At 42.8% G+C, this 25,175-nt stretch overlaps 4 protein-coding genes across 4 annotated transcripts in view; all 4 read left to right on the top strand.

Moving 5' to 3' along the window:
- LOC118416899 overlaps nucleotides 1-3,293 on the top strand; it is a 4,537-nt gene extending 1,244 nt beyond the window's left edge. Inside the window, exons 3-6 of the mRNA XM_035822184.1 lie at nucleotides 453-549; nucleotides 1,123-1,239; nucleotides 1,577-1,619; nucleotides 1,893-3,293. Coding sequence (XP_035678077.1) covers nucleotides 453-549; nucleotides 1,123-1,239; nucleotides 1,577-1,619; nucleotides 1,893-1,905 — 270 coding nt within the window. The 3' untranslated portion in view covers nucleotides 1,906-3,293. The remainder of the gene's footprint in view (nucleotides 1-452; nucleotides 550-1,122; nucleotides 1,240-1,576; nucleotides 1,620-1,892) is intronic.
- LOC118416885 (creatine kinase, flagellar-like) overlaps nucleotides 1-25,175 on the top strand; it is a 778,750-nt gene that overhangs the window by 576,219 nt on the left and 177,356 nt on the right.
- The window catches only part of LOC118416887 (uromodulin-like 1), a 388,377-nt gene continuing 375,072 nt past the window's right edge, over nucleotides 11,871-25,175 (top strand). Inside the window, exons 1-10 of the mRNA XM_035822165.1 lie at nucleotides 11,871-12,650; nucleotides 14,696-14,769; nucleotides 17,280-17,717; nucleotides 19,122-19,244; nucleotides 19,396-19,518; nucleotides 19,888-20,010; nucleotides 20,150-20,272; nucleotides 20,562-20,828; nucleotides 21,193-21,374; nucleotides 22,252-22,424. Coding sequence (XP_035678058.1) covers nucleotides 14,697-14,769; nucleotides 17,280-17,717; nucleotides 19,122-19,244; nucleotides 19,396-19,518; nucleotides 19,888-20,010; nucleotides 20,150-20,272; nucleotides 20,562-20,828; nucleotides 21,193-21,374; nucleotides 22,252-22,424 — 1,625 coding nt within the window. The 5' untranslated portion in view covers nucleotides 11,871-12,650; nucleotide 14,696. The remainder of the gene's footprint in view (nucleotides 12,651-14,695; nucleotides 14,770-17,279; nucleotides 17,718-19,121; nucleotides 19,245-19,395; nucleotides 19,519-19,887; nucleotides 20,011-20,149; nucleotides 20,273-20,561; nucleotides 20,829-21,192; nucleotides 21,375-22,251; nucleotides 22,425-25,175) is intronic.
- LOC118416898 (ZP domain-containing protein-like) lies at nucleotides 23,769-25,089 on the top strand. Its single transcript, XM_035822183.1, has 2 exons — nucleotides 23,769-24,263; nucleotides 24,727-25,089. The coding sequence occupies exons 1-2, from the start codon at nucleotides 24,041-24,043 to the stop codon at nucleotides 24,933-24,935; spliced, it is 432 nt and encodes a 143-aa protein (XP_035678076.1). The 5' UTR covers nucleotides 23,769-24,040; the 3' UTR covers nucleotides 24,936-25,089.

Genomic DNA, 25,175 nt, shown 5'->3' with positions numbered 1-25,175 from the left:
ACGACAGTTCTGAAAATCATAGGTTTCCAAATGACTTGAAGTTTACGCGTTTTTTCTGCTGGCAGGTATAACGTTCATGAATGTTGAAGCACAAACTTATGGGTATAGTAAACAACTAATGCAGCATCTTAAGTGCTCTATACTTATTACAGGTACCTACCTTGACTCGGATGTAGTACCTCCTGTTCGTTATCAAAGATCAAATATGATGTGTTTTAGATTTTTCAACTATCATGATCGTTCAAACGAGCATTTCGTTTGCGATGGTCGTTTCTGTAAACTTGATACCTTAGAGGAATATGCTATACTTACTACAGACATAAGTGTCATATCAACGACAAGAATGTCTAATAAAAGATAAACGTTGGTTAGAACTTTCCGATCACGTTCGGGCACGTCATACTTCAGGCAATCTTACATCATATCTCATCTTTGTTCCTATTTCGCTGCAGGGACGGATCATAGTTGTCGTTGTTCATGACAGCGGCGACTTTACAGGAGGACTATCCAGTGTATTAGCACCATACGGATCTACAATTACTTATCTAGGTGCCTATATCTTTTTTAATTTCTTCTGTGCAGGAACAGATATTCTATTCTATATATAGCCGACAACTCCTCTTACGTTTGGCAGACCGTCACTTCTGGTAGGTTTGGAGATGAATGGAGAGATTGAAGCAAATTCTGGCTGAATGGTGTTTTATGACGTCATTGAGGCTTAGGTCACATTTCCAAATCGGGGCCCGGTCGGGATGTTTTAAGAAACGAAAAATTAAAATGTATACCTAAAAGTATGCACAAATCTTGCCCATGAATCATATTTTGACGTTTTGTGTATGTTGATGTCTTTCATATAATTATTCTTTTCGCTTCCGAAAGCTGGCCGGCCGGGCCCCGGTTTGGAAATGTGACCTAAGCCTTACAGGGTCACCACCGGGCGCCTTTTGGCGATGTCCTTGATCTGCTCTCGGACATAACAAAGTAAAGGGGGGAGGCACAATTTCTATTGTACCTTTATGCCATACAATGTAGATAGTCCGTCTTTGTTTACTAGTAGTAGTATCATGACTTGGTAGCTGGCAAGTATTTGAGGGATTGACACATCTAAACATCTCATGACAGGGCGCAGAGAGTCCTACGCCATGATTACCCAGAAGGGACCAAAACCATCTTGGTTCGTGGAGAAAAGGAGCGCTAAAGGTGCTGGGCCAACTACTGTAGAGGCGTTTATACCACCAGGTAAAGAAAACATTTTGTCTCGAGTTTGCGAGTATTCATTTTATATTTTTCCTATGTGCGGTTTCTTTCATTGACAAAGAATATTTATTAGTACAGAGCCAGGGACCATTATATCGTTAGTATTTTTAGCATTGGTTAGATATATAATTAAGCCATTCGGTCACCTTTGTTCCCTTTGGAATCCAAGTTGTCTTCAGTCTGAATTGTCTTACAACGTTTCCTATTGGACAACTGAAATCGTCTTCATTCATAGTTAGAGTATAAAAAACTGATGTTCGTTAACAAAATCAAAATCGATTCTTCTCGTCTTAGAAATGTTTCGTATATTCCCTTTCAGCCGGGACACTTGAAGACCACGAAGTCGACAACGACAAAGACCGGTAAGCTATCATCAGTTTGGCTCATATGCATAGCCTTGTCACATATTTCTGGATATAGTCCGTATTTCCATTTATCACAGCACTGTGCTGTTATCGATAATATTCTGTTGCTATGTATTTGGCCTCGTGTGTAGTATCGTTGTCATATTGAGCTCTATGTGAAGAAATGCGGCTGTTTAATTGTATCAACAGTTAATTGGTGCAAATGTCACACTTGCTTAAATAGCCATTCTCTATCAAACTGCTGATGGTTGTATTTACTGTATATTGCAGGGACGAGCTGTGAATGCCTGCTGGCGAACCTCTTGAATAAAAGTCTACTCGGCATGGTTAGCTTACTCTTTCCTGGTAACTATCGAGCCTGTACTTCTTGTACAGGGTTTTTTAATAGGATGCTATATTTTGCAACTCATTCTCTGTGGTCTTTGTAAAATCTATGTTGAGTAGATACTTGTTTCTTCCCATCCTCCCTTATAAAGTATGGCATCCTTATGTTATTAGATAGGAAAGCTGACAGCAGATGGAAACCTAGGACAATTTGTATGGAGAAACTAATAAAGAAAACGTAGCAGCATTAAGAATAGATTGAAAAACCAATTCCAACAGTATATAGCACACAAGGAAATGTCGTACATTGGTCAAGTTTCAGATCATGCAAAGGACCAAACATACAAAAGGCCATTTGTAACTCAATATGTCAGTAATATCTTAACATTAGATGCCAACATGATAATATCGATGCAGTTTGTTAGGTGGAAAACTGTTGTCAGCTGAACAAAAAACCCCAAAATGCCGGTGAAAGGAGCTTTACGGTACCATTGCTGCATCCACAGTGTGACAGTCAGGGGAGACAAAACCTCCGGGTTCTGTGGAGAATGTTTTGCGAGGATTATGCAGTAATTGTGTTTGACATGGTGGCCACCATATCTGCATCTTACAACCTTCAGAGTCAAAGGCATTTACTGATATGAGAAAGGAAAAGATGAGATGAGGCAGTGAGGCTGGCTGTGAAACATTGTGGGATAGTGGTGTATTACGAAATAATAGTGCAAATTACTAGCAAGCCTATATAGTAATAATTATGTTGACATTTAGCTTTGTCATCTTCTGAATTAACAAATTCTACTCTGTTCGAAGGCTCTAAATGTAGGTTTCTAGTGTATAATCTTATTTCTGTACTAGATATAACTTTTCATCTTCCAGTAGATTTTTATTAGACGTTGCTGATACTGAGGTTATAAGGTCAGCGTTGTTAGTTTATAAGATACCAGGATGTTAGAAATATGAGGTGTATTAGCATTTTATTAGCTTTTCTGTAGAGTGAGGATCAGTTATCTTACTTGTAAGAAACAATTTAGAGTTTCTGAGGCAAAAATAATCTAGACTCGTTTATAGAGGTGCTGCGGAATTTTGTGTTATTGTGTTATTATGTAGAGGTGCTGCGGAATTTTGTGTTATTATGTAGAGGTGCTGCGGAATTTTGTGTCAGTAATAATTGTGAGATTAGCCCAGATATCCCCATGAGAAGATAGACAAGAGATACCATCATGCACTAAATCAGAGAAGTGATGTCTTGCTGAACTCACAACTAGAACTGATCGCTTAGTTACGTATATCCTTTATGTGCATTTGCTATGAAACCTTTAATATAAGATGTGCAGTTTTGGTACCACACACCCGTGTCTGTTGTCTTTGTGTCAGATTTCATAGTATTGCTAGAGACAAACTCCTTAGGAGAATAACTGAAAATTACACACTGTCAGGTCAAAAGCTGATTTTTTCCCTCAAGTAGGAAACTTTTACTTAGTTGTATTCCACATGATGTAAAAATACAAGGCTGAACACTTATGGTGTTATGGTGTTAATATCAATATTTATACGGAGGGGGGTGGCAAAAGCCATTAAGACACTCCTTTATGACTCGTTTAGAAGCTGCAAACCTTGCAGAATCCATGCCAACTGAAACTATGCCATTTGAAGACTTTATTTTGGGGTCGTTTGGCATAACTGCAGGAAGTTTGGCCCATGAACCAGAGGTCCTGGGTTCTAATCCGTTGATGTGCGACCGATCTTGTGCCCTTGGGAAAGGCTCTTTACACGACTTTGCTCACTTCACTCAGGTTAAAATGAGTACCTTGCTCAGATAGGATGTTAAATGGCGGTCCCGTGTTTGAGGAGAGCCACACATTTAGCATATTAAAGAACCCACCATATCTATCCAAAAGACTAGGGGTCCTTCCTGGTGTGGTTCAAACCTACAGTCTTATGGCCGCACCTGGGGCAACTACTGTCGTATTGAGGTCACCTGATTTAGCGCCAAACAGCAGCCGCTCCAGACCCTTGTAACAGGCGTATTGAGGTCACCTCTGCGATTAAGCCCAGCCTATTGTGAGCTTGCAATTCAGCCCCTGCCTGCAAAGAGAGAGAGAGAGAGAAGTCGGCCCGTTAATTGTAATATTTCTTTTGCGACTGCCAACATCAGAGACGTCAGACTTACCCATACTGCTTTGCGACCCAACCAGCCCCAGAGACAAAAAAAACAGGACAGAGGATGTGTGGTCACCATGGCAACAGAAAAGCCAGATGTAACACTAAACTCCCTTATATGGAGAAGCGAGTAATTTAATTCCACAGCGGCCCCGACACACATCATTGTTAGTGAAGTTTATTCAGTAGGTGGAACCTTGTAGCCTCCTGTGCAGACTTCTGTAGCAGTTACTGTAGCGTTTATTTATTGGGAAGCGCTGGTTTGGGATTTTCAACATGGGCTTAGAGGTTTGCTATGCTGGAAAAGAATTTCTGGGTGCGGCAAAACTTCTTTTCCTGGCAAAGAGTCGACGTTAGCCCTCGTTGGAAATCGAGAATCAGCGCTCCCCAAACGTCTGCAAAGGAGGCTATAGCTAGAAACTTGACAGCTGAAAGACAGACCAGATCACAAGCCAGAACTAGACAATTGTTGGCAGTTGGATGAAGGGAGAAAACGCCTCTTTGACAATTTGACCCCTGAACTTTGAAAAGTGAGACTGATAGTGAACCATGTGATTACCACATACGCAGTTTGGTCCATTTGCCTGTGTCGATCTCAGATTGAATAAGACGTCCTAGGTGTAAAGGCTCTTCTCAGGCTTGATTTAAACACAACAACGATGAATTTAAAACGAGTCACTGCACACAGTATAAACACAAACTTACAAAGGTCACTGCACATTATATATACACAAACTTACAAAGGTCACTGCACACGATATATACACAAACTTACAAAGAGTCACTGCACACGATATATACACAAACTTACAAAGAGTCACTGCACACTATATTAACACAAACTTACAAAGAGTCACTGCACACTATATTAACACAAACTTACAAAGAGTCACTGCACACGATATAAACACAAACTTACAAAGGTCACTGCTCACCATATATACACAAACTTACAAAGGGTCACTGCACACCATATATACACAAACTTACAAAGGGTCACTGCACACGATGTAAACATAAACTTACAAAGGGTCACTGCACACGATATAAACAGAAAAGCGTCACTAGTGACATCTGACAACACTAGTGGCAGATGACCTTTGTAAGAAACCGGTTTTCCAGCAGGTGTAATTTACAGAACGCCACCTGGCGAACCTTAGCAGTAGTTCAGAACCATGTTTTGAAGCACAATTTCAGAAAGAAATTGAAAAAGAACGTTAGAGAACATGGCGATATCGCACTGCACTTTTCCAAACTACTATGCTCAGGAGGGACTCCAATGTCTACTACCTACATTACAATGTCATTATTGGTAGATTATTTGCTAGTGTTATAACTTCACAGGTTAGCCATTTACTAATATGTATCTAGAATTATCTAATAACGAGTTATGCTGCCCACAAACAGGCACAGAAAAATACAAAGCTCGCTGCAGTACCGTAGGAAAACGTCAGGTAAACCATTTTCGAACTTGGCCTTCCTTTCCACAGCCGCTACACACCTACCAAAAATCACAAAGTTCCATCTACAATTTCTCGAGTTACTTGCTGTTGACCTACATATAGACCCATCATAACCGAGAACATATGTTCATGTTATGTGCCACGCCATTGCATTGCAGAATACTAAGGCTGGATTTAAGACTCTTTGACACAACATGCAGATGAGCACATGACGTGGGTCAGTCTCTTTATTTATCTATTTATTGGTTCTGGCTGTTCAGCACGCACAGGCAGAGCTGCCCAACCAGCCTGTGGGTTTTACACAGGGCTAGCCCTGCTGACAGACAAAGACAGTTGCAAATGTCATGAATTTGACAAGGACAGGATAATTATCAAGTACATGAAAAGAACATGATGTAATATAGTAGTCATAGTTGTTTTTTGTTGTTGTTTTTTTTTTCTCCTGTCGATTTGACAGATGAGGAGACAGACGGGCTATTTGCCTGTTTGCCTGACCTGCACATGACTTTTTATGGTGAAGGAGGGGTGTGTAATTAGTTCTCCACCTTCTCGTCCGCTGGAGCACTAAGTCTCATAGCACTAAGCAGTCATAGTATCTACAATAGACTCTACAACAGTATTTATCAACAACAACATATACAGCGAGAGGTCATGCTGGGTCACTGTATACACCTGTAAGGGTCCCCTTAAGACATTCCCAGAGTTTTCTATTAAAGGTGGAGTTTTCTTTTGGAGGAAGCAGCAGTTGTGACAGTGCGAGTAGAAGTAAGGAGGGTGTTCCAGGGTGATGTTGCTCTGTAGAAGAATATTCTCTGGTCTCTGGTGGACTTAATGAGTTCAGATGTCAGGTGGTCGCTGTTCCTGAGGGAGTAACGTGACCCAGTGGCAGATGCCTGGCTTCTGGGTACCAGGGTTTGAAGATGTGGAGGGCAGCGTCCATTGAGGAGCTTGTACAGGGTAAAAGCGGTGTGGAATCGTCGTTGGAACTGCAGTGATGGTTCAGTGTCTTGTTTCAGTTTCTCTCGTTGTACTGCCACGGCTCTTCTGATGTGTGGGGGATCTCTAGTTCCCACACTTACCATTTACTCAAACATTTATAGTTATTATACATGGCAGAAGACTGCATTATCTGCCTGTAAATATAAGTTTTATACCAACGTTTATACTCATCATGTTTCTGGGTATCAAAATATTTCCAGAAAGTAAATCCACCAGGAGTCTATTTTGCACCCTTACGTCTGAACACCCTGGAAGAATTGCAAAGGAAATGGCTTATGCAGTTCAATCCTGATAAGTGCTATATCATACACATAACGAACAAACGCACACCAAATGTGTCTCATTGCCAGTTTTGTGGTCAGACATTAGAAACCACAAAAAAACCAACCACACCTATGTGTTACGTTAACAACTGGGCTGAAGTGGGGTGTCCATGTTAATGAAATAATAACCTAGGCTAAACAGACATTGGGAGTGATCAAACGCAACTTGTGGGCATGCCCAGCCAGGGTAGAATGAATTGCATACACGTCACTGGTAAGATATAACCTTGAATATACCGCTACAGTATGGAACCCGTATACAAAGAAAGACAAAGATAAACTTGGAAGCTTACAGAACCAAGCTGCCCAAATCTGTACAAACAACTACAACAGGGATTCTAGTGTTACCAAAATGAAAACAGATTTGCAGTGGACGTCACTTGAAGACAGAAGGAAAATGTCCAGACTTTGCATGATGTACAAAATGACCAATAAACTGGTGGACGTACCGACTGATAAGTATCTAATACCGGCTGAACAAAGAACAAGAAACAGCAATGACTTCAAGTACCAGAGTTACCAACCTAGAATTGATGTGTTCAAAAATTCGTACTTTCCCAGAACTATCGTAGAGTGGAATTCGTTATCACCAAGTACAGTAGGGACATCTTCTTTTGGTAGTTTTAAAGAACACTTGCAGATAGATGTGCAAAAGTTAGGTGTGACAGGTTGTTCGTTGTAACATAACCAACTGCTGCTGCGCCGCGTGCCTGCGAAGCTGGTTTGTTACGCTGAACGGCGGTTTAACCGGCTATTTACATGTAGATATAGATACAGATACAGATACAGACGTTGTTCCGCACAAGTTGTCAATGAGTCATTTGGTGGCACATGTAGTGGTACAGTGGGACCGCTAGATGTCGTTAATGTACCTGCACGATAAGCGACCTTGTGTACAACCGGTTTTTCAAGGTTCTGTACAAGATTGTTTGCCGCCATGTTCCTTCTAACTGATCAATGTTTTTGGCAACTTGTGAAGTGTTGACTATGGATAGGTTATTTCCTTCGCCAGTTAGAGATTTACCATGTGCTCTGGACGACAAGCGATGCATGGATTATGGGTGACGTGTGGAGGTCATGTCCGACTTAAAAATACCCCTGGTGACTTGGACAGAAAGCTTGCTTCAAGAGAGCAGAGAACAACAATGGTGCGTGTTGTAGTTCTTTACAATTGGTTCTATAAATGTGGAGGCTGGAATGTCTTTTTTTAATTCAGCAGTACTACAACAGATGTTCACTGATGTATAGCATATCTAATGGGTTAAAGTTTGCGCGTTTGTCCCTTGGTTTATGTGTGATGTAGCTGTTCTATTCTCCAGTTCCCTGAAGGGGAAATCTTACATCAAACCTTCACTTGGTACATTAAACAGCCCTAACCTGGCTGGAGATTTTCTTCTAGACACGACCATTTTGAAACCTCTGTGTGTGGACTGCTTACTAGTCTTGCCCGGAGCACGTCTTTTCAATACGGATGTGTGTGGTATATTCTGTGGATGAGCTTTAAACGGCCTGTGTTCGAATGTTCATGAGATGTCAAATGATAAACAACATTTAGCTGATCTGGCCTAACCATTTACTACTGTTCTTATATATCTACCTTATTGTCTGATATTGAAGAACATTGTTTAAAAACGGGATCCAATTTCCTTCCAAAGGCGAACTTCTATGTATAAAATGTTCCCTGCTGATATTTCGCTGGTTAGAAAACAAATCTGTTAACGAGCAAGTTTCCAGGTGATCGAACATCATCGCTTCGCAAACAGCTGCCGACAGGTCGGTTAACTCCGTGACCTTTTCACGCATGAATAGATCGCAGCAGACATTTTACCGCCTCCAAACTGTGAGATCGGTTGGAGCCCTGTCTAACTGCCACTTGTGTAAAAAATTTGTGGCACCTAGGGATCCTAAAGGAATTCTAGAATCTGATTTAAGAAGAAAGGTGTCTGTAACAAGGGTGTGCAAGATTTGACACGTCGTTTTGAGGTTCTATGCAATGAGAGCGAGAAAGACAATGCCGTTGGGGGAAACACCAAATTGAGTATAAATGACCATTTTAAGAACACGTTATTTACCTCAGTGAATTGTATTGATAGATGCAGAGTTTAGATGCAGAGATAACAGAGAAGAAAATATTACATACCCATTTCAAGGAAACTAGAAACAGGCAAAGCACCCACTACCCGAGTGGATTCTTTCGTAAAAGTTTTCCAACCTTGTGATCCTACGTTAACCATTATTGAAAGTGTTTCTCTCAGGCGTTATGGCACAGAAATGGACACTCATATTACGCACCCACCTTATAAATCTAGTTTCAAAGTCCTTGTGGAAATTAATCCTTATAAACGTGACTTTTGCGGTGATTTTACACTTACATGCAAAAAGATATAGTGCGTAACAAATGTGCAATACTATCTTGGGGTCAGACGGGTCACAGCAATGTAGCAGTTCAAGAGGGTTGAATAGACGCACACTAAAAGTCCGAAAATAGCTTGACAACATGAGATGGTGATGAAACATTTTGGACAAATAAAAATTGTTAGACTTCTTTTGGTTGAAAGTGTTGAAATTTATTGAAATAGGTACACAGGGAAATGTTAAAAGTTGCTGTATAAACCTGATAAAGTTGACAAGAAATCCTGGGCAAGCTTGGTTAGACAGATTTTATTTTTCTTAAGGGCGTCAGGAGCATGATATGATCAAGAATTTGGCAATAGAGAAGGTTTATTTATATCTTTATAAAAAAGGAAGAAAAAGCAGGCAATTCCATCATGGAAAAATAAGGTTGCAAATACACAGAGGCTATGAAAATAGTGCACAATCAAAGAGTGATTTGCAACAGAAAATTTGATACGGGCGACATGCTATAAGGTAACAAAACATCGATCAGTTTTTTAGGGTATCAAACGTCAGAAAATGAACATACTTTTTGAGATTTTGGAACGCTCAGCATATCTTATAGATAATCATTATTCAAGGAAAAACTGGCTTTTCACAAGTTGCTAGCAAATAATCTCCTAGTAGATCCTACGGTGGCATAAGATGGTATCGTATGAAGCTGGCCAAGAGTTAAATCCACCAACCTAATGTCAGGCCAAACTTCTTGGCCAGCGTATGATACTATCTTAGGCCACCGGCCGTAGGATTAACTAACGAAGACTTTCTTACCTCAGAACATGAATTTCACTTGCATTAGCTGTAATTCTTTTGGCATCTTATATCACATTAGAAAAGCTTATTCTAGACTTGCAGTAACGTTATTTCTAGATGTTGCTATTAAAGTTAGTGAAGATAATATATGATACTAAGTGCAATATGATAATGCAGTATAACTTAAACAGCTACGGCTTGAAACTGAATGTGAATGGATCTGTATGAACGTGGATTATCGTCACTGATCGTTCCAATGCGGATTAAAAGACGATAATTAGAACAAGCGAAGAATATCTATATCATGTACCATGCGTGTGTAAAATGTTCATAGACTTGTCAGTACTTAAATTGATGTAACGGATGTATCTCTTTATATAGATTGTCTGACCCGTACCCATACCTCTTCCCTTATGACCTCACTGAGAAGCGCAGGGCGATTTGAGGTTGTCATGAATAAAGTTTAAACAAAGAAATATAGCAAGGATGTTGTGAGAATCATGAAAAGTCGACACTATCTAGACAGAAGTACTAACTGATTTCTAAATAAATCTTTCCATACTTAATGTACCAAGTCAAGCCATGATAACAACAGACCAATCTTTGACCACCCTCGAAGATTAGCAGAAAGGAAATGGATTTTCTTCCCGACGTTACAAGATGAATGGCAGATAACCAGATTATTACCAGGGCCCACACACGCCAGCTCTTCGGCACGAACTGTAACATACCCCGAGGAAATTCTGCCTCAGCCCCGCCTCCACCCCGAAGGCCGTCTTGATTGGATTCAGTCAGGCGAAATCACCGGGATGAGCTTAGCTGGCCGGCGGGGATAGAAGCTCACCCTGCCGAGGACTCCCCATCTGGAACCCTGGGGGATGGCTAGAAGGCTTGGTTAAGAGATAGGGTGGATTTAAAGTTGAAAAGTAAATTTGTCCAGATTTTAGTTCGGCTTTCGTTTTAAGCCTCCATTACACACGCTCCTAGGGTTGAGGGTGGATTTTAAGTTGAAAAGTTCATTGTTCGAGATTCTAGTTCGGTTTTAGTTTTAAGTTTTAAGTGAATAGTTCCTTATTGATTTTGTGTTTGGTACTCTCATTAAAATAAACACCTCTGATGTTTTGGTACATATGTGTTTCAGAGCAGATTGTTTTTCCTCAGGGAGTAACTTCAAATTTTGTCATGCCAGGGATAAACTTAATCAAGCTGACCCCTCCATGCTTAGATTAGCTTCTGTATTCATCCAATTCCCAACCAGAGGCCCGGCCCGAAAACGGAAAATACGATAAGAAAAACAACAATAAGAGTATAATCCCTGTATTGTATTGGGTAAACACTTTTTTCGTTTCCGCGATCATCCCGGCCAGGCCTGTTTCGGAAACGGGACCTTAGGTTATGCTCAGATTAGTTAGTGTAATGGATAATTAGGTGACAGTCTTTGTGTTCGGATTACTTAAAATATCCACTGGGCTAAACACAAGGCCCAACTTTGCCTTCTCGCTGCCTACGTCCTTAACCGTTGGAACGTGAGAACAGCAGATCACATAATTGCAACCAATCCCACGATTGTGAGATTCTGTCACCAGGCCAGCCGGTAAGAGATGACATGGCTCTTCATTAAAGTGTATTGGGGAAACATCTCAGATGGAATCATCATCATCATCATTTGTCATCAGATGGAATATTCGACTCGTTGATAGAGGAAACAAATCTCTGTTTAAACTTGATATGAATTACACGGCTTTTTGTATGTATGGGTTGGTCATTTCGGACGAAATAATAATAAGATTTCCATGTGTTGCTGTTAAGATAGAAAATATAGCTAGATGTCAACCGGCAATTGGTGGTTTGTAAGATGTTGTAAAATTCGACACGTCAACTATTGTGTTGGAAAAACTTACCTATACTATTCTAAACTGTACTATACTATTTATTTAATAATTCATTTATAAGGAAATGTGACAAGTTCATTACACAGACTCTCAGGCAGCGTTGCTGATATTGGAGTCTATACTATATTGATACATGTACTATACTATACTATTATAATAATATATACTGTACTATACTAATTTGTTTCGGTTCTACAATCTTAAATCAAGTAATGTCGAGTCAGTTTTCTCCCAATCACATTTGTTTAAAGAAACATCGCGTCTCTTAAGTGCTGTTGGTTTGTGAGACTAATACCAGCATGATCTTGAATGTTTCAACTGCAGAAATCCAGGTTTCTGTTCTCACATGATTGGTTACCAGTTAAGATAAGATGGCCCTGAGATAAACGTTTTAACACAGATCACCGTTAAGATGAAGGAGGAAATCTTTTGCTACCCTTTCTGTATCGTTTTGCGGGGAAGGAGACATGAGGGGGAGGAGACAGGAAGGGGAGGAGTCAGGCAGTCTGGCTATAAAAGGCGCGCAGATCTACGGTTTACGATAGACCGCGGAGGGAACCCAGCTCAGAGACGTCCCTGCACCGAAGTCTCGTCAACCGCCGCCAGAGCTGCGCACGACTCAGTCGGGAGGACCGACACTCGTCAGAGCAGCGCCCGTCGCACCGTCACCAGCACTGTCTGTACCCGACCCTCGTCAGGAAAGCCAAGCAACTGACAACTGTGAGTAAGGACAGTGTGCCGCGACGTCGTATGTTTTCTTTCAGCACAGTTTCCGTGGTTATTTTCATTCTGGTCTTATATTTGAAATATATTTTGCTTATACCTACTACTTTTGCTTCTTTCGTGGTTTAGCTTCCCGCACTAAGATTTTACACCACCCTCTTTTCTATCAGGATTTTATTTTTCATTTGGTTTTACATCCATGATCCAGTAAATATACAATGTTTAAACCGAATTCTATCTCAGATTTATGTGTGCCCAATGCATGTTGACTGTCTGGACTGCGTAGCTTAACATGGCGCAACATACATGTAGAGACGCCGCGTTTTTCTCGTAAATGCGAGTTAAATTTTGACAATCGAAGCAGACGTTAAGCTAAGGGCACAACCCGCCGTACGTGCAATTTGTCCGTACGTTTTTTGGGGAAGCCACGTCCGCCACGGATTTCTGAAAACGTTCAGGCTGTCCAGGGCAGGCGCGTCGCCCGTACTGGCATGTGTAGGGGGCGAATCCACAGCCCGATGGCAGCTGACAAAGTTTTGCCTGCACAAGTTCTACGGCGTGTCTGCGTGCTCCAAAATCCGTCGGATTCCCTACGAGTTCGTACGGAGGCGGCACTTACCACTTGCGGATACCAAAAGATTGCCCACTCAGACAGGACGTATTTGCACGTACGGCGGGTTGTGCCCTTAGCTTTATGCGACTAGCGACGTACTCACGTACCGACTGGTAGAAGACAAATTTCTACTGTCTCCACGGCTGACGATAATTGACTCTACAGTGCACATCACAGGAGCTTTCCTAGCGACAGCCCTCGGAGACTTTTTTAGGCTTGCGCTGGACTTTCCTGCTGCCGTCGCAGTTTGTCGTCCTGACGCTTCGACGACTTCCACGGCTCCCCCACTCTGGCCACATCGCAGTCGTCCCGTACACACAGAAGGCGTGACGCGATGGCCTTCACGGCGGGGCACATCGCGGCTTGTTGTCCCGCAAACCCATAGAGGACGTGCCGAGACGGCGGTCTTCACGGCCGACACTCGGCTGTGCGGGGCGCGTCGCGGCTTGTTTTCCCGCCAACCAATAGAAGACGTGCCGAGACAGTGGTCTACACGGCCGACGGACACCTGTGAGGGGCGCGTCGCGGATTGCTGAGCGCCGACTCATATAGGACGTAACAAGACGGTTAATAAATAAAAGAAAAATAGTTAGATTATGGCCCCCTAGCCGTGATCTATTGTACTGTAGACGGGCTTCCAGTTTTGATATGTTGCGTTCTTGGCATGGTACAGTACAGTATACTGACAGACAACGCCTGCCAGTCCTAGTGCGTGTTCCATGAGCTAACAATGAAAATGCGTTTGATACAGTTGGAAAGAAAATCACACACGCTTTCTATTGATGTATAATATATTGAAGTTGATGCAGAGGCAGCGGAAGTATGATCAACCAAAGTTGATATTCCAAACTTTTTGTGCCGAGTTTATATTGTTGTACGGCAACCCTATGTTTCGTTATTTTTTATAATTCTCTCGGAAGGACGAATACCATTCAATATTATGCTGCGATTCTGAAATGCTTGCAAATGTATTTGCTTTTAAGTCTGTAAGATAACGAAAAGATTTTATCAGGGCTGGTTTTAATGTATATATATGTAAATGTCGGCGCAATTCAGCTTCTGCTGCTATGCCGTGCATCTGTAATAAAACTTGTCAAACTTGTCAAACTTTTGAGCTCGTTTCACTCGCATTTCTTTGTTAATTTTCTTGTTCTGTAGACTTTGAAAAACGTTATACGCAAATGCAGTTGTATTTTCATGCTGTGTCTATTGCAATGTCTTAAACCCCTTTCCACTACTTTGACTGCTAAGGACCAAACATTTGACCGGCCGCTCAGCGAACATAAGATTTTTTTTCAAAGAGGTTGAACATCTTTCTAACCGCTTGTTGCTCACACTGCAGAACGCTTTGGTGTGTACGTGTAGAAAGAATGGAATGGTGTCACATGTGTCAGGTTATAATCTAACTTTCTGATGACTGTTATTGCAGAATGGACCCGCGAGTGGCGGTACCCGTGGGGCTGCTGGTTCTGCTCGCTCTCGCTGCTGGCGGGACGGCTCAAGGTAAGATTTTTTCCCAATAATTTCAGAATTTCTTACATAGTCAGCATTACTGTTTAAGTAGCTTAGAATTTTCAACAGCCAAGCCAACAGGGAAACTATTATTATGATAGTGTTTTCGATTATGCTCCATCCGAATGGCGATACGTGTTTTAACTAGGCTTTGTGGAAGCCGACTGAAAATAGGCCGCGGGTGGAGGTAAGGAAATCACTAGTGCATGATGGGAAGGCAGGTGGGCGGTGGTAAGGAAATCGCTAGTGTATGATGGGAAGGCAGGTGGGTGGAGGTAAAGAAACACAGCATGACGGGAAGGCAGGGGTGGAGGTTAGGAAACACTGCATGATGGGAAGGCAGGGGGTGGAGGTAAGAAAACACTGCATGATGGGAAGGCAGGCGGGTGGAGGTTAGGAAACACTGCATGATGGGAAGGCAGATGGGTGGAGGTTAGGAAACACTGCATGATGGGAAGGCGGGTGGGTGGAGGATGGGAAACACTGCATGATGGGAAGGCAGGGGGTGGAGGTAAGGAAACACTGCATGATGGGAAGGCAGGCGGGTGGAGGTTAGGAAACAGTGCATGATGGGAAGGCAGATGGGTGGAGGTTAGGAAACACTGCATGATGGGAAGGCGGGTGGGTGTAATATTGGATTGGATTTGACTTCATTCTGTCAGAAAATCTACCAGACATATCTTACCACGTGTCACTGTGCTAATGATGATAAAGTTGATACGTTGTGCTGAGGTATTTGGTCGTTCCCATTGCCGGACGGGGGTGTGATAATACTTTTCTTGCACGAAAGTCTTTATTTAAATGGTCGTTCCCATTGTCCGGACGGGGGTGTGACCGCTCTGCAACCAAGTGGGCCAGCTCGCGCGCTACGATAGACGTATCGTCTTATCATGCCTATCGTCTAAGCTTGCGATGTGGCGCTCACGATAGACGCTTATAAGGCGCTATCACATACATATGTGGTAGACGTCTTTTCGTTACTTTAACGCACGTTTTGTGATACGATATTCAGACATAGAATGTACATGCCAGAACGATACCATTTAAAAACATCGTCTGAATTGCGATATCGTATACCTGGTGACGATAGTTTAAGGTACGTCTTATAACGATAACTTAGCAACGTACATATTGCTGAGTATATCGATTTTTTTTGGTACGAGACGATATCGTAAACGTAAAATTACGTATATCGTAGACGTATTTACGCTAGTTTAAGGTACGTTTTTAGATACGATATTTTGACACGGAAATGATGCCATAATATATTTGTTTCAAAAATACGGGATATGGCAATATATTTGTTTCAAAAATACGGGAGCTATATACGTAACGTTTGACCTAAATTCACGTCACATGAGACGTAAAATACGTGACGTCCGACCTTTTCCAAATTCGTCACAGGCTACTTGCAAGATACGTGACGTCTCTTTATCATAACTTAGTTAACGATCTAGTGGATGATGACTGGTGTCTTTGTAGAATGTGCGTGACGTTTTTTAACAGATCCTTGTTTGATTTACGCCACATGTTACACAAAGTACGTGACGTCTTTTACACGTCACGTCCGACATACCAAAACACGCCACATGTTCCTTAACGCGTGACATAAGCTACCGCCTAAATGACCTTGTTGCAGACTCCAAATCCTCGCAAACTAGATTTTAACCCGGGTGGAGAGATAGGGTTAAAAATGTCTGCGCAAAATAGTACCGTTTCTATAGCAATATATTTGGTTCCAAAATACGGGAGCAATATACGTGACGTTTGACCTAAATTCATGTCACGTGTGACGTAAAATACGTAACGTCCGACCTATTACAAACACGTCACACTTAAGTGCGGCATATGTGACGTCCTTTTGTCAATAACTTAGTTAACGATTGAGTAGGACGTGACTTGTCCACGTCCCACCTTGTACAACAGATCCTGGTTTAATCTACGTCCCGTGTGGCATAAGTACGTGACATCTTTTACAGATGTCACACGTCACGTCCGACAAACCAAAACTCGTCACATGTTCCTGTGTTTAATTCACGTCGATTGTGACATAAGGTACGTGACGTCTTTTACGTGCGACCTTAAAGACGTCCGTTATACTTCAAACGGTCACACAGCAATCCACGCCCCCCTTTCTTTACATGTGACTACCGTCAAGCAGCGACGCCTTGCGGACTCAGTTCTTGCACAGAAGTCCTATTTCTAAAGACGTTCAAAACATGGGACTCCTCCATAAGTCCCACGTTTTCATAAGCGACCCCTGCAAGACTCCGTTTTCGTTTAAAACAGGACATATCAATTTTTTATGTCTCGTGGCCCGACCGGATATACTGAATATACTACAAGTGTATGTGTGCCGTTGTGGTGCTGAGTAATGTGTGTCAACGATATCGATCGCTCCTTATTTAATATAAGACATATTTACATTTAGTTAAGGTACCTTTTTAATACGAAATATTGACAGAGAAATGATGACATAGACATACATTATACTTCTCCAGGTGTGTGGCTGGAACGGGGTCCGTCATGGGTTGTGGACTCCACCGGCACACCGTGGGTGGAAAACGGAGTGACGTATGATGCCGCAAAAGCCTTGGATGGAGACACTGGGACCTACTGGAACACCGAAAGCACGGGCCATAACTACAACAACTGGTACATTGTCCTGGACCTCGCAGCGCCACATACTATCACTCGCGTCGCTGTTAACAACTATGGAGACACAACCCATGACACTGCAGTCTTCACGCTGCAAAAGTCGCAGGTTGGGAGTCCGTACAACTGGGAGGACGTCGTGACCGTTACTACCGTGCAGGGAGGGACGGACCAGCGGCAGGAGTTCGGCGGGTTCCAGGGTACAGCTCGGTATTGGAGGTTCCTAATTACCGAGACCCACTCGGGCTGGCAGCCATGGCTCACAGAGCTGGACTTCTACGGAGGTAAAGGAAACATCGTCTTGTTTTATAAGCTATAGAAACATGGATACAAGGAAGGTTCAAAGTAAATAGTTGCTAAAGGGTAACATTGATTTAAATTAAGTAGTGCGACCGTTAAGTAGGTCGCACAGTTGTAGCCAAACCCTTTAAAACACGTCACGTACTTTGTTTCACACGTGACGTGAAATTAAAACACGGATCTGTTAAAACACGTCACGAACGTTCTACAAAGACATTGGTCACGTCCTACTAAATCGTTAACTGGGTTATTGATAAAAGGACGTCACGTATGCTCCACGCAAGTGTGACGTTTCTGTAATACGTTGGACGTCACGTATTTTACGTCCCAAGTGACGTGAATTTAGATAAAACGTCACGTATATAACTCCCATATTTTTGAAACAAATATATTGCCATATACGGGAGCTATATACGTGACGTTTTTCCTAAATTCACGTCACATGGGACGTAAAAAAACGTGACGTCAGATGTATTATTGAGACGACACACTTACGTGCGGCATAGCTGACGTCATTTTATCAATAACTTAGTTAACGATTCAGTAGGGCGTGACTTATATCTTTGTAGAACGTACGTGACGTATTTTAACAGATCCGTGTTATTCACGTCACGTGTGAAACAAAGTACGTGACGACTTTTACAGATGTCACACGACATACCAAAACACGCCACATGCTCCTTAATGTGTGACGTAAGGTACGTGACGTCTTTTGCAGATGTCACACGTCACACTGCCGACATACTAAAACACGTCACATGCTCCTTACTGTGTGACATAATTTACGAGACGTCTTTTACAGATGTCAAAACGTCATTATGACAAGTCATCGATGTTGTTATTGGCAAGATAAGTCGTAATAAACATTATCGTTCTGTTATCTGCACTTACTGTTACATTTTTGTAGCATACATTAAGGTTTTCTCGGAATACCCCCATTTCACGGTTCCAGCCAATCAAGTCAAATTGATGACGTCATAATTACGTCACCGTTGCGTCAAACGTACATAAATGTCAGATATTATGTCTATATCATGCTCTGAAAATTTGGTGGCCATACGATAATTCGTTTTAGAATTACAGGTGTCAGAAAGGGCGGGCCTCAAAAGACCGTCCATCCCCCCTCCCACCACCCCCCATGGAAGACCAAACAAGAAATCTTTTTAAAAAAAGTTGTGCCTTGCCGCGTGTTAGGGATATCGTCAGGAAAAAGTAGGTCAGCACTTCAAGCCCGGCAAGGCAAAATGCTGTGCCTTGGCAAAAACACAATACAATGACCAGGACTGTTTTTACTGTTTCTGAAAGAGCTAACCAAGAGGAGTAAAATGCTTTTTAGGTTTACTCACATAGTAGCACAGATGGCATGAATGTGTTGTTTGTATCCAAAGATGTCGACGAATGTGCAGATGGCACAGACAACTGCCACGCCCAGGCAACCTGTACCAACACGGACGGCTCTTTTACATGTGATTGCACTGAAGGGTACAGTGGAAATGGAGTCAACTGTACTGGTAAGAACATTTGGTTGTATATCGCTTTTGAATTGGACATTACATTTAAAAAATGCATTATTTTCATAGAGTAATGTATCAAAACTCAATGCACCATAGGTTTACTCACATAGTAGCACAGATGGCATGAATGTGTTGTTTGTATCCAAAGATGTCGACGAATGTGCAGATGGAACAGACAACTGCCACGCCCAGGCAACCTGTACTAACACGGACGGCTCTTTTACATGTGATTGCACTGAAGGGTACAGTGGAAATGGAGTCAACTGTACTGGTAAGAACATTGAATTGGACAATATATTCAAAGAATACATGATTTTTATTGAGTAACGTATCAAAACTCAATACACCATTATAGCTTTACTCACATAGTAGCAAAGATGACATGACTGTGTTATTTGTATCCACAGATGTCGACGAATGTGTTACTACCTGCTTTTACCAAGATTTTCATTGGTCCATTTATTTTGTAATGTTACTACTACATGAGAGGTTGCTATGATACTAAATTATGTACGTAACATTATGATATATATTAGACTGCATCATTTCAATAGAGTAGTGTATCAAAACACTAAGTCCCATAGCATAGTTACAATGTAGCACAAGTGATGTGACTGTGCTGTTTAATTTGTATCCACAGATGTCGACGAATGTGCAGATGGCACACACAACTGCCACGCCCAGGCAACCTGTACCAACACGGACGGTTCCTTCATCTGTGAATGTACCGACGGTCACGGTGGAGATGGAGTCACGTGTGCTGGTAAGAGCGTTAGGGATTGTATTGTGCGTTTGTACTTGTTGCATTGCATGTATTACTTCCATTATATTCCATTTTACAACGTTCAAAAAGTCTCATAGGTTCATTCAGCACTGGAAACGCGTGTTGTTTGTATCCACAGATATCGACGAATGTGCGAATGGCACAGACAACTGCCATGATGACGCAACCTGTTCTAACACAGACGGGGGATTCAACTGTACCTGTTACGAAGGGTACGCCGGAGATGGGGTCACCTGCACAGGTATAAAATGCACTTTTCCTTATCGTTTGTCACCAGTCTGAAAAAACAGACATGCTTCTATTTGCATTATATATATATATATATATATATATATATATATATATATATATATATATATATATATATTGCATATCATAATAGACGACACATCTAGCAAAACATAAAAAATTTGATCCTAAAAATAGGCTGTGACTAATGAACCTTTCACATGGAAATAGAGAAAAAGTGTTGCATGTACAAACTGAGATGCTGAATGCATTCCACTCTGTGTGTATAAATCACCTCGCAGGCTTGTCTGACCTAGTCTTCACGGATGTCGGGATGGACTACGTGACCCTGTCCTGGACGGCGTTTGTTAACATGAATATAACCCGGTACCGGCTGCGCTATCGTCCCACCGGGGCCTCGCACCGGGACCTGTCTCCCCCGCCCTCCCCGGGCGACACCGCGGCCACCGTGCCCGGACTGTGGGCAGACACAGAGTACACCTTCACCCTGACGGCGTTTGGAGATGGCGACCAGGAAATCGGAGAGATAAGTGGGACAAACACAACAGGTTGGTTGGTGGTGAGGCTTGGATGTTGGGAGGTTTAGATCTTCCAACGCGATTGACTGCAGAAAGGCTGCACTCTACTTTTGACCTAAACTAAAATCAATTTATCATCAATTGTTTAATGAGCAAAGATAAAGCCCATCAGTGTCAGCATAATTATGGTTGGACTTTAGACGGGGTTAAGATCTTTGGGTAAGGCTGTCAAGTAAGACTTTTTACCGTGTTTCTGGCATGAATTTGAGACATGGTCATTGTGGCCAGTCTAAGAGTAAATTTGTTTGCAGGACCTTCAGCAAGGAGGTGATTGTGTACATGTGAACGTTATGGTCATAAAATGTTCAGTCAGATGCATGGATATGTTTTCCAGCCGAGGTTATCGTGAACGTGGAGTGCCATGAGGACCACATGACCGTGACCTTCCCCAGAGCGGCGCTACCAGCGGTAGATGTGGACAACATGCACCTGCTGGACGCCAGCTGCGGCGCCACGGTTACAGACACGGAGGTGACTCTGCGGGCAGGTCTACAGGACTGCGGGACCATTCAGGATGTGAGTAGGCTTGTGGAAAAAGGAGAATAGACGGCCTACTGTCAGTAGATGTGGGTAGGCTTCTGGACAATGGATAATAGACGGTCTACTGTCAGTAGATGTGGGTAGGCTTCTGGACAATGGAGAATAGACGGTCTACTGTCAGTAGATGTGAGTAGGCTCCTGGACAATGGAGAATAGACGGTCTACTGTCAGTAGATGTGAGTAGACGTGTGGAAAATGGAGAATAGACACGCGCAAAACACAGCGTACTTAGATATAGATATGGCGAGCAATGATTGCTAAGGACCTGGAGGTCTCGTGTCTGAGGAGAGCCACACCTCGAGTACGTGGCTCACCACACTTATCGAAAAGAGTAGGGGTCCTTTCCGGTGTGAGTGGTTCAGAATCATTCCGGCCTAAATGGGATACGGTATCTTCCCAAGCAGCCTTAGTGCCCTTTGCTTTGCCTATTGAGTCAGAAAGTTGACCTTGCCTAAGCTTAATGTTTCTGACTTAGGAAGAGCAAATTCTGCTAAAGTTTAGTCTCCAGAAGTAGTTCTTGTGGCCTTGCATGGATCATGAGCAAACTGGTAAGACAAAGGTTGAAAATAAAAGGTCAAAAGTGCTTGAATGTAAGTTCATCTGTGACGGTAGATAGATAACATAATGACACAGTTTTAAGACTTTATATACGTACACAAAGTAAAGCGCTTACCAACAAGCTTTCGATCAGTGCTCTGATCCTTCTCAAGTTGTAATGACCCAAAACCTAAGTCGCACTTCCGGGACGGAAGTGTGACGTCAGTAAAGGGTCAAAGGTGCTTGACAGTCAGTACCGGCCCCCGTCTCGGTTGAGGGAAGGTTGATGGGCTCTGATGCATTTATCTGTTTTCAGTCGTCAGAAGCTGACAAATTCATCTTCACCAACGAGGCCATCGCCAGTCAGCTGACGTCTGACAACGGAGCCGTGAGAGGAACCCCTTTCAGCAAAAGGTTCCGGTGTGAGTTCCTCCGTCAGTACGTGGTCGCACAGGGGAGGGAGATTCTCTACAACATCCCGTCTCCTCGGTAAGTTCCTCCGTTAGTACGTGGTCCCGTCTCCTCGGTAGGTTTCCCCGTCAGTACGTGGTCTCACAGGGGAGGGAGATCCTTTACAGCATCCCGTCTCCTCGGTGAGTTCCTCCGTCAGTACTTGGTCTCAAAGGGTGGGTGGTGGTGCTGACCTTATCATGAGTGCAGAATTCTAGATTGAAATCCAGCCTCCAGGTTCATGTTTACATTCATTCTGAATGTCTTATCAGAGTGAAATGAATACTTTTTAATACAATATGGTTCTGTTTTAGTGTGCAAGTTGTGGACGCGGAAAACAGCTTCACCTTTGAGATGCACATGTTCACTTCGTCAGACTTTACTGCAACATACAACGCAGACGACTACCCTGTGCAGGTCTGCTGTTATTTTATTTTTTTTAAATAATGTCTGTCAAATTACTTGTCTTGTTATGGTTATATGAAAACTGTCATTGTCATCTGGTGTGCAAACCAGCAGGAAAGTCATTACTCCCGTTTCAGTTATGCTTGTTATCTATTGATATAACAATGTAACCACTTTCTTTGCCTGACTCGTCCCTCTCCCAATGTAATGTGTCTTTTATTGTTTTCTCCTTTATTTGTGCATGGATAGGTGACCTCAGCCGACCGGCTGCACTTCGGGTTGAGCGTGAACTCACCTCTGAACGACCTGGAGTTGTTCGCTCTCCGCTGCCTCGCCACGCCCAGTACCGACCCTGACGACTCTCCCAGCGTCAGCATCATCCAGGACGGGTACGTCACTGTTCACGTGATTATCTTACATCAAAGGTTGATTAGTTTGTTCGCACATGGCAAGAGTCCAGTGTTCTCATTTAAAACCTACTCCAGTAAAGAGGCTATCATGTTAAAAATTCGGTCAGTAAACCATTATTCTGTGGCGTTCAAGATGACTTCTCTCCTATAGGTGCCACATCAACACAACGCATCAGCCAGGCTGTTGCATCTTCATCATCATCATCATTTGTCATCCTCATGATGAGGTGGAACAAGTGAAGTTGCATGTTAGGCCAGGAAATCATTATTCTGAGGCGTTCATGATGACCTCTCTCATAACGTTATAGGTGTCACATAACTTCTCTCCTAACGTTATAGGTGCCACATCAACAAAACGCATCAGCCAGGCTGTTGCATGTTAGGCCAGTAAATCATTATTCTGTGGCATTCACAGTCACTTCATTCCTGTAGGTGTGACGTCGACACCACGCTTCAGCTAGACACAGAACGGTCTAACGACATGGCCTTATACTACTCCATCCAGTCCTTTACATTCCCCAACATTAATGATCCCAGTCTGGTAAAATAGACAGTCATTGGTCGGGTGGTGGCAGGGCTAGCTGTCAGCCAATAGGGAGGCATTGGTCGGGTGGTGGCAGGGCTAGCTGTCTGCTTAAAGCTGATTTCCATTATGTAAGGTGTTGATCCCGTGGATGTATTTTAGCTGTCAAAGCCTAATCCTGCTCTTATTTTATTTAATTTGAGCTTCGGTAGCAATATCGTGCCTCTGTTTCGGTGCTCTCAGAAAGGTGCGTGGGTTACCTTGAACAAGGAGGTTAAAAATCACCTTGCCTTGAATACGTTTGCCAGTTCCTAAAGATGTTGTCCTTCCCCCCACGGCAGGTGTACATCCATTGCACCATGGTGGTCTGCTTCCAGAGCGACCCGGACTCGCGGTGCAGTCAGGGCTGCATCCCGCCCAGCCGGCGCAGGCGCGCTGTGCCCGACCTGAGCGAGACCCGAGTGCGACGTGCCAGCGAAACGGACCACATAACAACCATCAGCCAGGGACCCTTCAAAGTGGAGAATGCACAAGAAGAAGGTAGCTATAGAATTTGTTTATCAGGAAAATGCCAAATAGTTACTCAAGTGCAATCACGAAGTGATCCTCACCCAGGGAACTTTCAAAGTGTCCGAGAATGCACAAGAACAAGGTAGCTATAAAATTGGTTTTTCAAGAAAGTATGGCTCAGCGAGTGAACCAAAATCGGATGTTCTGTGACTGTCAAGTCTGTAACAATGGTTTGTTTTTGCCAATGATTACCAACAGTAATATGTCATCTCATAGGCAAAGCTTGTAAGAGGTTTCTAGTTACATTATCATCTTCTCCATGATGGGGAAAGTCTAAGGTGCTAGCAGCCTTCTTGCCTACATTCTTCTTTGCAGAGACTTGTTGCATGTTTTTTACATGTCTGGCAAATGTACAAATACTACACACTAGTGCACTGTCAGGTAGCAGACAGTATGAAGTTATAATGATCATGATGTGTGTGTGTTTCCCCAGCCGCCCCCCTCCCCACTGTTGGCATCGCTGTGGGCACAGCTGCGGGGATAGCCGGAGTCCTGCTGGTGGCTGCTGCTGCCTTCCTGGTGAGGAAGAGACGCGGACGTGACGCCAAGGAGCAGGCCGAGGATCGTGTCGGTCAGTACGATGTTCATGCACCTAACAGAAACTGCTGTGAGACGCTTGTTAAAGACCCCTTGTTAATGTAGCAATAAGTAAGGCAACAGAACAGTTTAGCTAAGCCATGCATGAGTCTTCGATTGTCCACGTGTCATCATTTAGCAATAGATTTTTTAAAAGTTTGTAGACAGATTCTGCCCTTAAACTCTAACCTCCCCATACTAATAGTTGCAAGGAGCATTCGGTCCTTTCCCTCATATTTCTCTTCTCTTAATTTGATACGGTTTTTATTTGATATTGTTTTTATTTCAGTTTTGACAACTATTCGT

Source organism: Branchiostoma floridae, chromosome 5, assembly GCF_000003815.2.
Source record: "Branchiostoma floridae strain S238N-H82 chromosome 5, Bfl_VNyyK, whole genome shotgun sequence".
Classification (NCBI taxonomy): domain Eukaryota; kingdom Metazoa; phylum Chordata; class Leptocardii; order Amphioxiformes; family Branchiostomatidae; genus Branchiostoma; species Branchiostoma floridae.
Note: the sequence above shows the minus strand (reverse complement) of the source record. Positions and strands in the feature narration are given on the sequence as shown.

Excerpts from the sequence above, each read along its gene's own strand:
- LOC118416898 (XM_035822183.1), top strand. The coding sequence starts at position 24,041 with ATGTTGTCCTTCCCCCCACGGCAGGTGTACATCCATTGCACCATGGTG. Across the intron at positions 24,264-24,726 it reads GGAGAATGCACAAGAAGAAG|CCGCCCCCCTCCCCACTGTT; the intron begins GTAGCTATAGAA and ends GTGTTTCCCCAG.